At 41.9% G+C, this 20,613-nt stretch overlaps 1 protein-coding gene across 10 annotated transcripts in view; it reads left to right on the forward strand.

Annotated features, from left to right (window-relative positions):
- The window catches only part of FHIT (fragile histidine triad diadenosine triphosphatase), a 1,568,898-nt gene that overhangs the window by 1,343,853 nt on the left and 204,432 nt on the right, over positions 1 to 20,613 (forward strand). For all 10 annotated transcript variants that reach the window (XM_060402023.1, XM_042235723.1, XM_060402025.1 and 7 more), the window contains 1 exon segment: positions 4,090 to 4,158. In XM_060402023.1, coding sequence (XP_060258006.1) covers positions 4,090 to 4,158 — 69 coding nt within the window.

Raw genomic sequence — 20,613 nt, forward strand, 5'->3', positions numbered from 1 at the left:
TTCACTATTCCTGGAGTTTGCCCAAGTTAACTTTTTGAGGAAGTGCCAAACTATTTTCCAAAACAGTGGCGTCATTTCACAGTCCCCAAAAACAGCCTATGAATGTTCTAATTGTCCACAGTCTCATACACGCTTGTTATTTTCTCTTTTTTTTATATTGCCATGCTGTTGACTGCTAAATGATATCTCAGTGTGGTTTTATTTTCATTTCACTAATGGCTGATGCTATTGAACATCTTACATGCTTTGTAGTTAAATTTCTGTTTTACCAGTTTCATCGAAATCAACATAGGCTTTCAACAGTGCTGACTCTGTTGATTACCCTCTCCATGAAATTCCTCCTTTCATCAGTTTTGGAACTTGCCTTCTCTGGACTGGCCTCATTCGTTGCTGGATCCATAGTCTTAGCCCTACTACTTCTCTTCCCAAACTTCAAATGTTGAAGTGTTCCAGTTCTGTAGCGCTGCACACTACATTTTTTGCATGACATTTATATCCCCCTGATATTAAGTTGTATATTTATTTACTTGTTTATTTTCTGCATCATCCATTGTAGTCTAGTTCTAAGGAGGCAGTGACTTTGTCTCGTTCATAACTATATCCCTGGTTTCTAGAATAACACCTGGTTCTAAATATGTTTTGCATGAATAAATGTATTAAAAAATGTAGACAGATGTTATCTGAATAAAAAACAGAGATCGCCATAATTAAATAAGCTTCTGAATTGTTAATTGAACGAATTTAACCATGTGTCTTTTGGGTGCATCTTCTCTGACAGTATACTAGTGAGTATTGTGAAATTGTAGTTGACCATGAAACATTTTTTGGTATGTAGTGCATCATAGATTTTTAAAAATGCTTTTACGCTGCAACATTTAATTAGAGGTTTTATTAGCACTTAGAAAAGTCACTTGTGATCACCAAAGCTCAACATGAATTCACTAAGAACAAATTAGGTCAAATTATCCCTGTATGTGCTGTTTGCGGGGGCTTTATCAGAAGGGTGTTCTATTGGAAGGTGATGGCAATGGTGTTCCTTCACAACAGCAAGCTTTTGAGCTGGCTTTATCATCATTTCCCTTTTCTGAGAAGTTGAGTGGGTTGTCAGGATCTTGTGATCAATCTGTCACTTAAGAATTTGAGTCAAGCCATCAGGCTGGGTTGAGATCTATGCCCTTGGGATAAATCACCTGTATGGTGAGCTGTTTGCTTTCATCAGTGTCACAGTGAATTTAAAGTGATTACCAGTCATCAAGAGTGGCATTCCAGGACTGAGTGGTAACTGAGCCTATAGAGACAGCCCTGAACACTAAACCCAGGAGAGCAAGGTAAAGGAACTGAGGTGTGGCATGGGCCTGGACCCAGGACGTTTCCCTAAGGTAAGTTCACAACTACCTATATGTCCTTGGTGAATGGAGATGGGCATATTCCTAAGGACAAGGCCCAGAGGGTGACCAGTGAGAAGGGAGTCAGGCAAGCATTCAGTAATATGACTCCCAGAATGCAATAGGGCAGGCAAAGTAGTGAGGGACTCTGATGCCCATGTTAGCATGTTTTCAGGAGAGGAGGTCAGGAACCACATGGATCGTCTGAACCAGTGGTTCTCAAGGTATGGCCCTGGACCAGCAACATTGATATCACTGGGAGTTTGTTAGAGATGCAAAATTTAAGGGTCTAGTGATTGGTGTTTCACCAAGCCACAGATACATGCTCAGATTTGAAAACCACTAGTCATAGCAATAGAAATAAGCTTTAGCAACAGGATAACTTTAACCATGTTCCATTCAAAAAGCTTCATAAGTATATTCCCTTCTGGTATGGGAACCAACCCCTGAATGTAATTTCTACTCTATCTGCCAGTTAGAAAAATAATAAACATAACTAAAAAGTAAGAGTAATACTACTGCAGTTATGTGTATTGAGTATTGTTGCTGCTGCTACTAAGTCATTTCAGTTGTGTCTGACTCTGTGCGATCCCATAGACGGCAGCCCACCAGGCTCCCCTGTCCCTGGGATTCTCCAGGCAAGAACACTGGAGTGGGTTGCCATTTCCTTCTCCAGTGTGTGAAAGTGAAAAGTGAAAGTGAAGTCACTCAGTCATGTCCGACTCTTCACGACCCCATGGATTGCAGCCTACCAGGCTCCTCCATCCATGAGATTTTCCAGACAAGAGTACCGGAGTGGGGTGCCATTGCCTTCTCCAGTATTGAGTATTACCTATCTACTAAGCAGCAAGCTAAGGCCATGGTTAGCTGATTTGATCCCCTTAACAATGCTGTGCAGTTGAAATGGTTGCAGTCCCCATTATCTGTAATGGTACTGAGATTCAGGACTTATGAGGCAAGACCACACAAGCTAGTAGGCAGAAGTTCCAGGGGTTGCATTAGGCCCTTTGGCTAACAGAACACTAGTCTGGAATACCTGATTATTAGAAAGGCCAAGGTAGATGGTGGGTGGGTGGATGGATGGATGGAAGGAAGGAAAGAAGGCAAGGAGGACAGGAAGAGGGAAGTAGAAAAGGAAGGAAAGAGGAAAGAAGATGGAAAGGGTAGCTACAGGCTTAGGAAGTAAAGACGGAATGAAGGACAGGCTATTTCCACGTACTATGGCATTTTGCCAGTCTTGCTATTAAGTCAACTAGCTCATGTGCATCAGTCAGTTTCAGTGTGGGCTTATCCAGCACTGGTTCTTTCTCAGAATGTGGTTCCATGGATAGTCAGTGATAGGTTTCCCCCTTGTTGTTTTTTCTCCCCGTCTCCCACTGCTCACCTTGTCTTTGTGACTTAGGCATGTGCTCGTCCCAGGTGCTAAGGAATCCATAAATGGCTTTCTCATTAACTGGAGAATATTCTGGGAAAAACATGTGACTCTTCGGGGACCATGTGCTCAGAGGCTGTTGTGAAGCTCCTCTCTGCTTCATTCACCTTGGACGGGCTTGCTCCCTGCCTCTGCTTTAATAGCATATCATTTTCTCCTCCTCCCGCAGCAAAGCCACAGGGACACTTAATCTCACCGTCTCCAGAGGCTGTTGGGAGGCTTGGAGCCTGATCGCTGTAATCAAGAAGGGGTGGGTAGGATCAGAGACTGGGTCTGATTCTTTGTCTGCCTCTCCACATTTAAGCTTTTCCTTTTCGCATTCCTCCCCTTGGTTTGTAATGAAGGAGGGGACATAGCTCAAGGGCAGGCATAAGGTTTAACTTCAGCTGAGGTACAATAGAGGCTATTTGGAAAATAAAACTTTCAAATGGCAAGTTAGCCTTGAAGGATATATTGAATTAGATATGCAGCGCACTTTGATTCATGATCTCTGCATAATAGCATTGCTAAGTATATTACCTGGGTGCTTTAGTATACTAGAGAAATGGGCTGTTTAAAAGATTAACTTCACAGAATCCGTGTTAACTTACTGATGAAGAATGTGGGAGTAAGAGCCGGATTGGTGGGTTTCCTGCGCTGACCCTACCACTTCCGGTGGGCCCTTGACCTCTCTGAGTATAGATGCCCTCATCTGTAAAATGGAGTTCAGAGTAGAACTTTGTAGGGAGTTATTCAGATCATTAAATGAGACAAAAGCCAAGCACAGTGCTTTCTTACAGTAATTCAACACCTAATAAGTGAGAACTATTTACGTTACTATTATATGATTATTATTTGAAGTCCTGGCTCTGTAATTTAGTTCATAGTCCTTTCTACTCTCACTCATCTGCTCTTTGCTTATGCAGTTTTCTGTTAGCCAGTTCTTATTTCAGTTTCAGAGACGCCGTGGTCACCTTTGAAGACGTGCTGTCATTTCAAAGCACTGGCTAAATACATCCGAGACTGACAACTATGAATAATTCCACAGAGCCCCTAAAACACTGGCATTTCCCTCCAACTCTCATATATGCCACCATATATCCTGTCTTGTTTTTTGCCTCTCTCCTCTCTGCAGATTTCAGATATGGTTTCTGGAGATGGTAATCATCTTCCTCTGAAAAATAATCCAGCAGGGACCAATGTGGAGTAATTGGACTTCACGAGAGCATCGCTGTCAAGTCTCAAGATATATGAGGAAATAATCACATTTTATTCTTTCTCTTACTTTTTCAGCATGTTCACATCCACGTTCTTCCAAGGAAGGCTGGAGACTTTCAGAGGAATGACAGCATCTATGATGCGGTAGGTCTGCTCGCTCTGATCTTATTGTTTGATCACTGGTGCCAACAGTGTAACGAAATCAATGTGGTGAATCAGAACACTGGAGGGATGGTCTTCAATGGTATTCTACCCAGTAAGACTTGGAAAGGGGCCGTAGAGGCCAAGAAGACAAGAATGGCCACTGCAGAAACTGAAGGCAAATGAATTATAATGATTTTCTTTTTCAAATGACATCTGGCAGAAGCCAGGTGTCCTTGTGATTTCTGCCCTGCCATTTACCCGGACACTAAACTTTCGCATGGAGATACAGCCCAGAGGTTCCATGGAGGTAATTTAGAGTGCCACAATGGAAAGCAAGCAGATTGATGTATGACATTTTTTGAGTTGAATACTACATTTAGGTTTAAAACCAGTTTGAAATCCAGTTGTCTTTCCTAACAGCATTTATTCAGAGTGGACCTTTGAATTGCGGCCAGCAGAAACTAGGGTTGGTTTGAACGATAATGTTGCAGGAAGAGTGACCCCTTCCAGGGCCTGAGAGTGTGCTCTTGTCTCACAAGCAGAAGTGAATTGTCCAAGGAAACACACGTGCTAACAAAGCAAGACACTATTGGGAAGAGGCTCCTAGACGGAGAGCAGGAGGGTAAGGGAACCCAGGAGGACTGCTCTGCTATGTGACTCCCAGCCTCGGCTTTTATGGTGATGGGATTAGTTTCCGGGTTGTCTCTGGCCAATCATTCTGACTCAGAGTCCTTCTGGGTGGCCCATGCATTGCTCAGCCAAGATGGATTCCAGCCAGGAGGACTCTGGAAGGTTGGTAAGACATACAGACTGGCGTCTCCTCTCTCCTTTAGACCTTTCCTGATTTCTTCGGGTTTATGGTAGTTTGTTAGTTCCAAGTCCCTTACCAGACCTCCTGTTGTAAGGTAACTCGTGCAAGTGACTCCTGCAAGTGTCTTGCCTGGCCAGGGCAGGTGGTTTCCGTCAGTGTTTCACCTAATAAGAGTGTGACCCCTGTGTCATAAACATTTAGCAGGTAACTTATTACTTCCCTTCAAAGATGTAAATGTGACCCCCGTGTAAAGATGAACAGCAAGAGCCAGGTGATCTGCTCCTAGGACCACGTCTACATGAGAACCTTGGCATGTCTGTCTTGCTGTGTGAACTGTGCAGTCTGTAATAGATGTGTTGGCGTGAAGAAAAAAAAAATGATTTCAGTGTAACTATTTCTTTTAGCCAGGAAAGGGCACATATGTTCCGCACATGTAAGAGCTGATCCGATGGTAGTGGGGGCCTGGAGTACTTAGTTGGGAAGGGTTCCGAGGCTGTTCTGGATGCATCAAGGAAATGTGCTGTGATAGATGAGCAGTGTCTGCCATGGGTATCAAATATGAGAGAGGAGCCATTGGTTTGACACTCCTGTTCTACCCCTTTGAGAATGATGTTTCAAGTACATTTTATAATTTTAATTGTTTGTCATGGTACTTGATCTCTAGGATGATTGGTTTCCAGTAGTCAGAACCATTTTTTTTTTATTTATAGGGGCTTTTATGCATCTTTTAAAAATATATTTGTATTTATAAGGTTTCTTTGTAGTAATTAGGTATTAAAATGGCTACCCAAACCCTGAAAATTAAGATCAAGAGGTTAACAGTTAGTAATGGGACTTATAAATTATTTATCGGGGAGTCACTGGATTCTCTGAGGTGACAAGTGAGCATGTCTAGGGCATCTCTCCCTGTCTTAGGTATCCTAGGTATCCTGTGCTTTCGAAGGGCTGCAGTCCCCCTGTGTAGGGTAGACACAGTCTAATCACCGATCCTTAAGTGCTGCTCTGTGGACCAATTGCTGCAAATCTAAGCTCTCAAGAGGCCCTATTCCCAGAGATACCAATCCAGTATATTACAGAGCCACATAAGAGTCAGTAATTGTGTGTGCATAAGAAAGTCCCCAGGAGATTCTGGCGCATGGCTAGGTTTGGGAATGTGCTTTCCTCCCAAATATATACTTTCTCAAAGCTATGTCCTGTAGTATTTTAAACTGAACTCATTCTCATTGGATGCGGAATGTATTTTGGGGGTTAGTAAGGGCTTAGTTTGAGTTGGAAGAAAATTAGAATTATGGAGTAATTATAAAAGAGATGTATTTTGAAAAAATCCAAGTACTGATCTTATTAGCATAAACTGAGGTTAATAAAATGTTGCCAAGTACAGGCTATTTTAATGAATAAATTAGCACATGATTTATATACAAGTGAATACTGCTAAAGTGGTATTAAAAGTACTTGAAAACACTGTTTTCTTAGACTGAACTGTCACCTTGAAATCTTGTTTGTATTCCAAATGTGCTTGTGACAAAAGCTGCAGGACTACCTTTCAGCCCAAGGTCAAGGTGAGCACGCAGCCTTTCTCTCCCCTCTCACACTTTTGCTCTCGTGAGCACCCTCTCCCAGGGCCCCAGCCCCACAGGTGGAGCACCTCGTGTCCCTACCTCCTACGTATTAGGAGAAGCTTCTCAGGAGAAGTAATTGCTAAAAGAGGTTTTTCTTTTTTTTTTCTCCCATTACTTGGTAAGTTATAAGTACCCAGTAAGGGCAACTGTGCTAAGAAACTTGAAGAGGTTGAACTTCGGAGACAGCCAGAGTTAGATTCCAATTCCAGTGCCACGTACTGCTTGTGTGACATTGGACAAGTCCCTTAATCCCCTTTCCTTTAAAATGCAGATATATATAAAACATACACTTGAAAAATTTGTTGCATGTAATATACGACGTGACTGCAGGGGTCCTCAGCCTCCAGACTGCAAACCTGTACCTCCTGTCAGATCAGTGGCAACATTAGATTAGAAATAAAATGCACGAGAAATGGAACATGCTTGAATCATCTGGAAACCATCCCCTCCACCCACGGTCCGTGGAAAAATGGCCTTCCATGAAATTGATCCCTGATGCCGAAAAGGTTGAGGACTGCATGAAAAGCTTACTGCAGAGCCTGGTGCATACTAAGCATTTATTATTAAGTAACTGTTTCTCTTCTTATGAATGCTATTAGTTTTGTTTTGTTTTTCAAAAAAACAAAAACAGCCACAGTAGGTCAGTGGAGAACCTGGATTTGAAGCCAGGTCATTGGATGCCCCCACTGAGCACTTTTTTCAAGGGTCAGATATCCAATTTTCCCTCTGTTTTAAATCACTCATTCTGAGATTCATCTTCCTCTTTGTGCAAAAATACATCTCCAGTTTGAGTACATAATAAGATAACGTCTAGAAAGCAGCAGGAGAGGCATGAGGCATTACACAGGCGTTATTGGACGTACCGGACATTAGACTGAGTGATCTTAATCAGGAGTGATGGAGTGATGAGGGGCAGCATTCTTTATCCTGATGGCAGCACTGGCTCCAGATTATGCATCTCTCCATGAAATACAGCAAACAGACTGCCTGGGAGGGCCGGGAGTGGAGCGGGGACAGCAGGAGACAGAGCCCCATAAAGCGTAATTGTATCCCCACTGCTGCAGAAATAGAAGGTGATGCCTGCGGAAGCTCTGGATTACAAATGGGCTAGGAATGCTGCGTTCTCCCCAGGCGCTATTTGCAGAAGGATGGTGACAAATCGGAGCAGGTTCACAGAAATGTGATGGGGATGACAGAGCCTGGAAACAGTTACCTGGGGAGTCACTGAAGGTGAAGATGTGTTGTCTGAAGAACATGTGTGGTTTGTGGAGGGAAGGCAGTGACAGGTTCCCATGTCTAAATATCTGAAGGGCTGGCAAGTAGGAAAGGTATTGAAGCTGTTTTAAATGGTTCCAGAGAGCAGATCTGGAACTCTTAGGTGTCAAGGAGGCAGTTACCAGTTCCACAGAATAGCAGGTCAGACTGATAGAAACTTCTAAACGCTTAGAGAGCCTTGCAAGGGGGTGAGCTTCCCATCACTGGACCTATGCAAGCATGGAGAGGATGGCTGTGTTTCTTTGGGAGGACTTGTTAGTCCAGTTCTTGGATGGGCCACATGGTTCTGTGATTCCTGTTTCTACATATCTGGCTATTTGATGATTACTTCCATTTTTAGGTTACATAAGTTCTGTAACAAATAGGGTTAGGGTTAGGGTTTTTGTTGTTAGTATCACAGCATTTGGGTTGCTTCCTAATAAAAAATAGTCTTTCTTGTTCAGTTCATGGAAATATAAGCAATAGCTCTTCCTTGACTTACACGAGATTACTTGAATGGTTAATCTTCTTCCCAGCCTCCTTTCTGGTTTCCCTTTAACTCGGCATTGCCTTTGATTTCCGTGGGCTTAGTTTGCCTCCTCGTGTGTGCTTTATTTTGCTGGTGAAGAATTTTTTAATGACAGGCTCTATGTTGCCTGCGACACATTTTTTAATGAGTCCGGATGCTATGAGGCACGCCACTCCTTCTCTGGGTCACTACTGTTGGTCTCTTACCTGACTTGCCTCACTTGTTTTCACCTGCTTGGCCCTTGAAGGCATTTGAGTTTGAAATCTCTGTGTCATGGCTCACGCCTCAAATATTACTAGTCCCCAGTACCCTCCATCCAGTCTGCGTGCCGCTTTCCGGTGACACCTGCTTCACCTCCTTGCTCCCGTGTTCGCAACGCCCTGGGTGGGTCCTTTCCCTTCAACAGTGGGTCTGCCCACATCCCCAGTCCCTCTTCGTCTCATTCTCTCACCACTTGCTTTTGTCAAATTCTTGTTCCCACCTCAGGAATGTTGCATATATTGTTTTCTTCACCTGTGACTTCTTCCGTTTTTGTCTTCCCCTTCATGCAGCTCCCATATCTTCTACCAAGTCCAAGTACAAATATAACTTCCTCCAAGAGTCCTTTTTACTGATCCTCCTCCATCTCATCTAAGATAGCTAATCCCCTCTCCCCTCTGTAGTAAGACTGTTGTATTTCCATGCTTATTTCTTCATAACACCACACTCAAAATAACTTAGTGTGTTGTTCATTGCCCACTTCCCCAACTGTGCTATCAAGCCATGGGAACAGGGACCTAATCTGATACAGAACAGGTAAAGAAATACTTGTTAAATGAATGAATACCTGAAAGAACAGGGCGTTGAAATTGAAATTCCGTACTAGTCCTTACATAATTTAAAAGACGAGAACATCTTGCTTTTCAGAAGGTCGATTTATTAATTCATAGCTACATTTGGTGAGATTCTGACATGGCGTTATCAGCCGTCTGAGGTTAATGTAATGGAACACTGATGGAATGAAGTCTGTTGACCAGAAATCAGCGTACAGAGGGCTGCAGATGGCGGCACATCCGAAGGGCTTGGTGAAGTAGTTATAAACTTGTCTGATTGCTAAGCAATGTCAAAGCTGATAAGAAACCCCCTCTCAAACCCAGACTTGCTTCTCTGTAACAAACACGTATGTGGGATTTGCTGACAACAAGCACTAAAGCTTCTTCTCCTTTCTTTCCAACCTTGATGATCATTTCTGAGTTTATCTTCGTCTGCTCTTCCTCCAGCTCTCTGTCCTGAATTTTCCTTTATGCATTTTGTTCAGTAATTTGTCATCCTTATTTCAGAAGATTAGTCTCTCTTCTCTGCCTCAAAACAGTTCAAGCTCCATCCTTTCCAAGGCGAGATCTCTTGTAAAGCCCTGTCTTTGCAGTTCTCCATGCAGATCTTATTTATATGGTGCTCCTAGATCCTTTCTAGTTATTTAAATTTCCATGAAGTACATGAGACTTTCTCTGAAGTCAGTGGACCCTCCATTATCTTGACAAGTTGATGAAGATTATGATAATGACATAAATGTGTCCTTGGATAAGAGATCATGTACAGCTAATGTGGAAACACCCCTTGGTTAACGCCATGCTACATCATCTCATTAACCCAGTAAGGCTTGCCCTAGCTGTGTCCCAAATAAGCAACTCTCATAACTGTATTGGACAATTCATTAAATGTTTCTGGGTGACACTGAATGGTTGTGATTGCGCACTGTGTATAAAACCCATTACTGACTAAGCGAGTGACTATTATTAAAGCCAATGTGACTAGCAATCAGCAATTGGAAAAACTCAACCATGAATTTCATAGACAGAGCAACTGTGGGTTCAAGCATATCATGGGAAACAATTGCTTGGCTAAACACAATGCATGAGCAAAATCAATTTGCTAAAATGCAGGTCATTTGGCCCTGAGAGCTGCAGAAAACTATTATATTGCTGATAATATTTATTGTTGAACTTGGATCTCTTTCACACACCATTTGACAATGGGCTCAAAGTCCATGGGTCCCCAGTTGACTCTCCAAAAGGGAAGGAGTGTTTCATTGAGACAGTTAATTAGCTTTTTCCCTCTGGGTTCAATGATGTCCTCGTACTATAAATGTGAATTTGGTTTTTGAGAATTTCGGCTTGAAAACTTTGTTACCTCTTTCTTTTTTTTAAAATTTTAATTAATTTTTTTTTTTTGGAGGCTAATTACTTTACAATATTGCATTGGTTTTGTCATACATTGACATGAATCCGCCGTGGGTGTACATGTGTTCCCCATCCTGAACCCCTCTCCCACCTCCCTCCCCATCCCATTCCTCTGGGTCATCCCAGTTCATCAGCCCCGAGCACCCTGTATCATGCATCGAACCTGGACTGGAGATTCATTTCACATATGATAATATACATGTTTCAATGCCATTCTCGCAAATCATCCCACCCTCTCCCTCTCCCTCAGAGTCCAGAAGACTGTTCTATACATCTGTGTCTCTTTTGCTGTCTTGCAGACAGGGTTATCATTACCATCTTTCTAAATTCCATATATATGCATTAGTATACTGTATTGGTGTTTTTCTTTCAGGCTTACTTCAGTCTGTATAATCGGCTCCAGTTTCATCCACCTCATTAGAACTGATTCAAATGTATTCTTTTTAGTGGCTGAGTAATACTCCATTGTGTATATGTACCACAGCTCTCTTATCCATTCGTCTGCTGATGGACATCTAGGTTGCTTCCATGTCCTGCCTATTATAAACAGTGCTGCAATGAATATTGGGGTACACGTGTCTCAATTCTGATTTCCTCAGTGTATATGCCCAGCAGTGGGATTGCTGGGTCATATGGCAGTTCTATTTCCAGTTTTTTAAGGAATCTCCATGTTGTTCTCCATAGCGGCTGTACTAGTTTGCATTCCCACCAACAGTGTAAGAGGGTTCCTTTTTCTCCACAACCTCTCCAGCATTTATTGCTTGTGAACTTTTGGATAGCACCCATTCTGACTGGTGTGAAATGGTACCTCATTGTGGTTTTGATTTGCATTTCTCTAATACTGAGTGGCAATGCCAAAGAATGCTCAAACTACCACACAGTTGCACTCATCTCACACACTAGTAAAGTAATGCTCAAAATTCTCCAAGCCAGGCTTCAGCAGTATGTGAACCGTGAACTTCCAGATGTTCAAGGTGGTTTTAGAAAAGGCAGAGGAACCAGAGATCAAATTGCCGACATCCGCTGGATCATGGAAAAAGCAAGAGAGTTCCAGAAAAACATCTATTTCTGCTTTATTGACTATGCCAAAGCCTTTGACTGAGTAGATCACAATAAACTGTGGAAAATCCTGAAAGAGATGGGAATACCAGACCACCTGACCTGCCTCTTGAGAAACATATATTCAGGTCAGTAAGCAATAGTTAGAACTGGACATGGAAAAACAGACTGGTTCCAAATAGGAAAAGGAGTATGTCAAGGCTGTATATTGTCACCCTGCTTATTTAACTTCTATGCAGAGTACATCATGAGAAACACTGGACTGGAAGAAACACAAGCTGGAATCAAGATTGCCGGGAGAAATATCAATAACCTCAGATATGCAGATGACACCACCCTTATGGCAGAAGGTGAAGAGGAACTAAAAAGCCTCTTGATGAAAGTGAAAGAGGAGAGTGAAAAAGTTGGCTTGAAGCTCAACATTCAGAAAATTAAGATCATGGCATCCAGTCCCATCACTTCATGGGAAATAGATGGGGAAACAGTGAAACAGTGTCAGACTTTATTTTCTTGGGCTCCAAAATCACTGCAGATGGTGACTGCAGCCATGAAATTAAAAGACGCTTACTCCTTGGAAGAAAAGTTATGACCAACCTAGATAGCATATTCAAAAGCAGAGACATTACTTTGCCGACTAAGGTCCGTCTAGTCAAGGCTATGGTTTTTCCTGTGGTCACGTATGGATGTGAGAGTTGGACTGGTAAGAAGGCTGAGTGCCAAAGAATTGATGCTTTTGAACTGTGGTGTTGGAGAAGACTCTTGAGAGTCCCTTTGCCTGCAAGGAGATCCAACCAGTCCATTCTGAAGGAGATCAGCCCTGGGATTTCTTTGGAAGGAATGATGCTAAAGCTGAAACTCCAGTACTTTGGCCCCCTCATGCAAAGAGTTGACTCATTGGAAAAGACTCTGATTCTGGGAGGGATTGAGGACAGGAGGAGAAGGGGACGACTGAGGATGAGATGGCTGGATGGCATCACGGACTCTATGGACGTGAGTCTGAGTGAACTCCAGGAGATGGTGATGGACAGGGAGGCCTGGCATGCTGTGATTCATGGGGTCGCAAAGAGTCAGACACGACTGAGCAACTGAACTGAACACATGTGGGATGTTGAGAAGCGTGGAAGGGTATGTTGGTGGGCTGGAGGCCTCCAGAGCAAATCATGGCATCATTGGTCACTTAAGAGGAGAAAAAGAAGGAAGAAGGCAGAAGAGTAGCTGACGATGAGAGGACAAAGGTCTGCAGGATGAGCTGAAAGGCCAGCGATGCCACCTCTACGGTTTTTCCTAGAGTCAGTTTCCAGAGGACTGCTACCCTGGGGTTTTCCCAAAGCTGTTCTTCTCTCTCATTTGAATATGCTCAGCTACAAGTTAGTGAGAAATAAGCAAGAGAAAATGAAATACATGTTAGTCTTTCCCTAGTACCAAGTAAAACTACTGCGTCAAACTGTCCTACGTGCCCTCCCTCATTATTTTTTAAATAAGGCTTTGTGTGTGCCCTCCACTGGGAATGCTCTCTACAGACAGACACATTCCAGCAGAAACATATAAGGTACTTGCTAGTTAAGGTGGACGATATCTGCTCTAAGAAGTATTGTTGCCAGGGTATCTTTCTGTCTGTCTGTCTTTTTCTCACAGTTCTGTTCTTAGTTATTGTTAATTGTGTCAAACTTCAGTTAATATCAAGCCTTGAAGACATCTTTGTGTTTTTTGTAGTCTTAATTAGGTTTATAATCACAGTTCTTAGCATAGCTATCAATGAACAGTCCCTTACGAGGAGTGTCCGAAAAAGTTTTGATAACTTTGAAACTCATGGCCCACTAAAGCCAACTATCAAGATCTCCCATAAGGGGACTTCCCTGTTGGTTCAAGGGCTAAGATTCCTTACTCCCAATGCCGGGAATCTGGTTTCAATCCCTGATCAGGGAACTGGATGCCACATGCCACAACCAAGACTCGGCACAGCCAAATAAATATATAAATAAATATTTTTAATAAAGTTTATTTTTTAATTTTAAATATATTTTGTTTAAAAAAGGTCACCCATAAGAAATTTTTTCAAATCCATTTTACTTAGAGAGTTGAGAGAGTGGGAATGGGGATAGGAAAAAATTATAGGGGGAACAAGTGACGAGCAGAAATGGATAAATTCAGCAAGAAGAAGAAAGATATGGATTAAGCACTGACACATTTCTATCAATATAAATTACAACAGCCTCAAAGAGGAAAGCCCCTAAATATTTCACTTGATCTCTCTTTTAAAGAAGAAAAGCAAAATAAGCAAGAATTAGGGTGGAAAGGAAGATAAAAGCACAATTTTAAAGCCCCAAAGCATTTGAAAAGGCTTTTGCTGTTTTTCAGTTCTCATCTGTCATTCATTAAACGAAGAAAGATGAACTTATTCAAATAACCTTTATAAATAAATCCCATTACCCCTTAGCTTGGAGCAGGGCTCAGTCTTTGAAACTATCATGTCTTGTTTACGAGCAGAGATGGACAATAGGCTTCTGAGTTGCCAGCTTCAGAGAATGGCACACACAACCCTGGAAACACAGCCTGGCATTTGAAATTGCAGCTTGGGCGACCACAATGTGGTGTGCTTTTGTTACTATCGGATTACATCTATCTTCAGTGCCCCCAGTCTGTACTTGGCACACTGCATTCTAAAGCAAGACTGCCCCACATAGACTATGAGTTACGTACACAATTAAAAATGTTTAGTAGCCACATTTGCTGTTGTTCAGTTGCTAAGCTGTGTTTAACTCTTGGTGACTGCATGGACTACAGCAGGCCAGGCCTTCCTATCCTTCACTACCTCATGGAGTTTGCTCAATTTCATGTCCACTGAGTCGGTGATACCATCCAACCATCTCATCCCCTGCCACCTTCTTCTGCCGTCAGTCTTTTCCAGCATCAGGGTCTTTTCCAATGAGTCGGCTCTTCGCACCAGGTGGCCAAATTATTGGAGCTTCAGCATCCTTTCAGTAAATATTCAGGGTTGATTTCCTTCAGGATTGACTATTTTGATCTCCTTGCTGTCCAAGGGACTCTCAAGAGTCTACTCCAGCACCACAGTTCAGAAGCATTAGTTCTTTGGCTCTCAGCCTTCTTTATGGTCTCACATTTAAACAAGAGAAAAGAAATAGGTGAAATTAACTGTAATGATATAATTTTTAACCCAGTATAGCACAAATACTAACATTTGATATGTAACTAATATAAGCCATTGTTAGTGAGATAGTTACATCTCTTTTTGTTTAAGTTTTTGAAATCCAGTGTTTTTAGCTTTTCCAACACAGCTCAACTCAGACTAGCTCCGTGTGGTTGGTGTCTCCCAAACTGGGTGGTGCAGTTCCACAGTTTACTCAATCCAGTTAGCCTCATTAGTTTTCATAAGGTATGATTTGATATAAAACCTCTCAGTTTGTTCACCCTTGTCCTCCACATCCAGAAGACAGTCATTTCTTTTCCTTGGTCTTAAAAATGATAACATAAGAATTATGTCATATAACAATTGGGTTAGGTTCCATCATCCTTGGTCAAGACCTTGTTGAAGTTTTAAAGGTTGAAAGGACCTCAGAGATAACCAAATGGATCCCACTACACAGAGTTTATTTATTATTATTATTATTTTATCTTTCTGCTACTAATATCAGGGATGCTCCAAGAATAATCCATGAATTTTGGAGGACCATTTTAACCATTGTTTTTGAAGGTCATCACTTTTTTATGGGTGGCCCAGTTAAACATTATTCAGATGGCTGAACTTTCCTGTTCCACTTTTGAAAAGAAACACATTGAATGGCTTTTTGAGTCAATATCATCATCTAGGGGTTGAGACTGGGGTTCTGACTCCAGATCTCCTGGTGTTCATTCTCAACTCTGTGTTCTTATACAAGTTGCCCAACTTTTCCTGTATCTCAATTCCCTCATCTAGAAGATGGGGAGTGTGATGAGGCTGCTGTGATAATTAAGTGTTATTACATGTAAAGCCCTAAAACAATGCCTGGTGGACAGTTAATGCTCAGTAAATATTAGCTTTGATAATTGGTGTAATTATTGATGTTATCACCATCATCACCCTGAGGGCATGTTGGAAGCATTCTAAGAAGCTGGTGGGAGTGATGAGGAGTCTCATGGGCCAGAGACCACCTTCGCTGGAGACCCCAGAGATTTTTGAAATCCAAAGAACCCATTAAGGGGAGATCATACAGGTTCAGTGTCATTGCTTATGACTGTTATGCATGCCTGTGGGTGAGAAGCCTTCACGGACACAGCAGTTCAGTAATTTGTGAGCATATTAAATTTTTAAGCTGCCCCAAGTATGCAGCCCACACTATCCAGACATTCAAACACAGTGAGGGACTCCTTTCCAAGAAGAAGAAATTCTGACTTAGGGTTTTATTCTGTCTTTCAAATTGCTTTAGATTTGTGGAAAGCAGTGCTTTATAGAGATTTTTGTGACCCTCCCCCCCAACTTAAAAGAGCAAGTTGAAAGATGCCTAATTTTCTTTCTAATGAAAAATTTTGAAAAGGCTCCTATACATATATAGGTCTAGATTCTATGCATTGGATCAATAGTCATTTATTACAGGTTCTTTAATAGTGAATTGCTATTCAAATCTCAATGTCTTTCATGTTCCTCATATTGAAATGGGGAGAAAAAAATCTAATAGCTTTGGGCTAATGGACAGACAACAGATTAACAGTAGTAAATGATTCTGGTTCTTCATCTTTGTTCCTAGGGAGAGGACTAATGAAAAATAATAATAGAATTAGTGTTGTTATTTAATGAGAGTCCACAGTGGATTGGAGTCTATGCTGGGTGCTATGCATATATTACTTTAATCTTTATAAACTTACTGGATAAGTATCATTAATACCATTATACAGAAGCTAAGTCTCACAGAGGGTGTTTGCCTTACCTTTTAACCAGCTTGTGTCAAACTTGTTTATACTAAAATTTGTTTGACTACAAAGCCTTTGGTCTGAGGCAAATATTAACTTCCCTTTCATGGAAAACGCGAGGATAATGAAATAAGTGTTTTTCCTAGAGGCTTTACCTTCCAGTGCTAAACTTCGAACAATTTCCAGAACTGTTTTCAACTTTAGAGACATTTGCACATACATACACACACACACACATACGCATCCTAGCTTTGCACTAAGTCCCAGAGGTCTTGACACATGACTGCTAATCAAGTATGCAAGATTTAAAATGTGAGCAATTGGCATTTTCCAGAATGAGACATTTTCTCTGCTTTTAGTATATAAGCCCCTAGCACCCATTTAGAAACTTTAGTATAGTTTTTTTTGTTTGTTTGTTTGCATTTTTGTTTAACACGAGGAAGTCATTAACACTCTCTAGCCAAGCTTCTACAGTTTCCAAGGTCATCCTTTCTGAGTTGGTTTTGCGCACTGAACCTCTTAAATACTTTTGCATGCCTTATAATGCATTCATGTCATGGTAGCACACTAAAATATTTAAAAGGAAATTGTTGCCTTTTTTTTCCCCTCAAAAAGAAACAAGGAACTGATAGAATATTCCCTTTGCACTGAAATGAAGCCTTGCTCCAGCATCTTCTTTTCCCTTTCAAAGAATTTTAGTACTTCTTAGAAAACTCTTCAGGTATTAAAGAGAAATTTGCATGTTTGGGTTAAATTCACGTATGAACTTTGAGCTGGCTTCTCCAGTTATTTTGACCATACCAGTTTGTTGCAGGAAGGGGAACCCTTCCAGGGCCCAAGAGTGGGCTCTTGTCTAACTTTCCGAAATGAATTGTCCAAGGAGACACATGTGCTGACAAAGCAAGAGACTTTATTGAGAAGGGCACCTGGGCAAAGAGCAGCGGGGTAAGGGAACCCAGGAGAACAGCTCTGCCACGTGGCTCACAGTCTCAGGCTTTGTGATAATAGAGCTAATTTCTGGGTTATGTCTGGCCGATCGTCTTGCTTGGCCCATAGTCTCACTCAGAGTCCTTCCTAAGGGCACGTGCATCTCACAGCCAAGACGGACAGTGAGAAGGGGTCTGGAAAGCTGATATTCTTCTCCTCCTTTTGGCCTCTCCTCAGTTCTCCCAGTTACTTTGCAGTGGCAGCACCCTATTCGTTACCAGGATCTCCTGCTGTTAGACAACTCAGGCAAACAGGCCTGGCCAAGGTGGGTGGTTTCTATCAACAGTTCCCCGACACAGCTGCCCTCCACCTTGCATGGTTCAGGCAGTAATGAGAGTGATAGGGAATGGCAGGTGAAGCTTAGCTCGCTTGCCAGCCACTCACCTCCTGCGGTGGGGCTCAGTTCTTAACAGGCTGCAGACTTGTTAGGGGGTTGGGGATCCCCACTCTAACAAGCTGTTGTCAAATCGGAGGCTGAATATTTTCAGCAACCTGAAATGACGTGATGAGCAATCTGACCTGTCTTCTTAGACCATTTCCCATCCACATAATGTTTCTACTGTTTACCTTCCTTCCTTGGGACCCTGGAATAGTCGCTTCTTTCAGAACTCATCTCAGAATCGAGAGCTTCAGGAGCTTGAAGGGGTTTCATCTGTTGGTGATCTGGTCTAGGGCTAAATGAAACTTGTTAATTTAATTACAGAGTTAGAGGTTAGATATCCTTGGTTGGTTACCCCCATTCAGTGGAGAGGTTAGAATGTGGTGTGATTATGACTGAGCATGCTGGTGAATTAGTGCATCCAATAAAATACACGGTGGAGCAGGGAGTCACAACAAATAAATAATAACACCTCCAACAAATAAATAATAACAACACTGAGGTATGTGAAGACCTAGTAATTCTTCCAAAGTCATAGGAAGAATAAGAAACAGAGTTGGGATTCATAGTCAGGCTTTCTCTTTCCAGAGTCTGAGTTCTTGTTTACCCTGCTGCCTCTGAGAATGCCCAGAGGTGTTCACTTCTGTCCTTTCTACCTCCTCATACCCAGTAAATCCCACTGTCTAATGAAAGAGGCTCTCAAGAGATACTTGCTCTGCTGAAGCCCCAGCCCTCTGTATTAAGAGCCCGAACCTCCCATTCTTCAGCTCTATTGCTTTCTTTTATCAGTTGCACCCTTCCTTCTTTTGGAGGGAGCGGGGGGGACTACCTTCCTGTCTATTGAAACCTCCTCTCTACAGTGAGGTGTCAGTCACTGCTGAGTAAAACTGAGGAGAAACAAACCACAAAAAGAGCCTGTGCCATCATAATGGGGACAGTAGTATACAGTGTTACATTTCCTGCGATGAGAAAGTATTTTTCAAACTAGCAAAGCCTGATGGGAAAAGAATGAGCTTTTATAAGCTGAGATCAGGCCTTAAGTCTAGAAGTAAGGCTTTGCTGGTAACTCCAAAATCAAATCACAAAGACTGGCTCTAGACCTGGTACTGGTTTCTGGAATCTACTTGAAATCTTTGCTAAATGGCCAGTGAGGGCTCCATTAGCTCTCTAAGATAGACCAACCTGAGACGGAACAGTACACATGCCCCTTCATATTGTGGGAATGTGTAACACCCTGCCAAGAGAATAACAGATATTTATATTTTCTCCTGTCTGGGCTCAAAAATGTTATTGACTGTGTCATAGTGTCCGTATTACCTTGGAGCATGGGTCCATAAAGCTTGTATAACTTCTCTGTTTAATTTGAATAATCTTCACCTGGGAAATAATTTAAAGGCCAAAATAATAGACAAGTATACTTTACTGGTATATGTTCATATATACGAATGAGTGTTTTAAAATATAAAAGATTGGAATATAACATTGAGGGGGAAAGTGGCATATAAATCAAGAATAGAATGGAAACAGATGTACCTAGTAATTGCAAGCGGTCATGGCTGGCAAATGGAATCATAGATCACTCCTCTTTCTTTCTTTATACTCTTTGGCATTTCCCAAACTTTATATAATAAATGAGTAATAATTCTGTAATGTAAAGAAAACACTGAGTGATTTTCTTAAAGCCAACATTCTATGTTCCTATTTACTCCTTGGCAGCAACCAAGTAATGAAGAGAAAGACATAGACTTTAGTTTTGGAAAAGATCTCATGGGAGATAGTCATTTGTGACCTACCACTTAATTGAAATATCCAGAGGGATGGCCTTTTGGGGGCTTCCACTCTCAGACTTTTTTGAAAAAAAAAATAATAATAATAATAATTTTTCAGGATAACATTTTCCCTGACTCCCTGCTCTGAGAGGCAGGGGAAAGGATACCTTAATACAAGCTCTCATACTGCTGTGATGCCCTGTGGTCTCACGTTCCCCATCCATTTGATCTTGTCTTGGGTTTCCCCTCCATTGCTGAGTCATCTCTTCTCTCTCTCACTGTCATTTGAGTGTTCAGTTCAGTTCAGTCACTCAGTTGTGTCTGACTCTTTGCGACCCCATGGACTGCAGCACACCATGCTTCCCTGTCCAGCACCAACTCCCAGAGCTTACTCAAACTCATGTCCACTGAGTCAGTGATGCCATCCAACCATCTCATCCTCTGTTGTCCCCTTCTCCTCCCACCTTCAATCTTTCCCAGCATCAGGGTCTTTTCCAGTGAGTCAGTTCTTCGCATCAGGTGGCCCGAGTATTGGGGTTTCAGTTTCAGTATCAATACTTCCAATGAATATTCAGGACTGATTTCCTTTAGGATGGACTGGTTGGATCTCCTTGCAGTCCAAGGGACTCTCAAGAGTCTTTTCCAACACCATATTTCAAAAGCATCAATTCTTTGGTGCTCAGCTTTATTTATTTTGAGTGTAAGTCATTAATTTCACAATCACCAGCATGATTACAAAAATGAAATGCTCTTTATTCCCCGAATTTAGTGACTGTAACCATTTCATCATCCCAGAATCAGATTTTCCAATGAAGGTTCAGTGGTTTCTCAGTCACCTCAAGCCTATAATTATGCCCCATTCTGATGTATAGTCTCTCTACTCAGCATTCTAGTCCGACTGTTATAAACATTCTGTCACACAGG

Source organism: Ovis aries, chromosome 19, assembly GCF_016772045.2.
Source record: "Ovis aries strain OAR_USU_Benz2616 breed Rambouillet chromosome 19, ARS-UI_Ramb_v3.0, whole genome shotgun sequence".
Classification (NCBI taxonomy): Eukaryota; Metazoa; Chordata; class Mammalia; order Artiodactyla; family Bovidae; genus Ovis; species Ovis aries.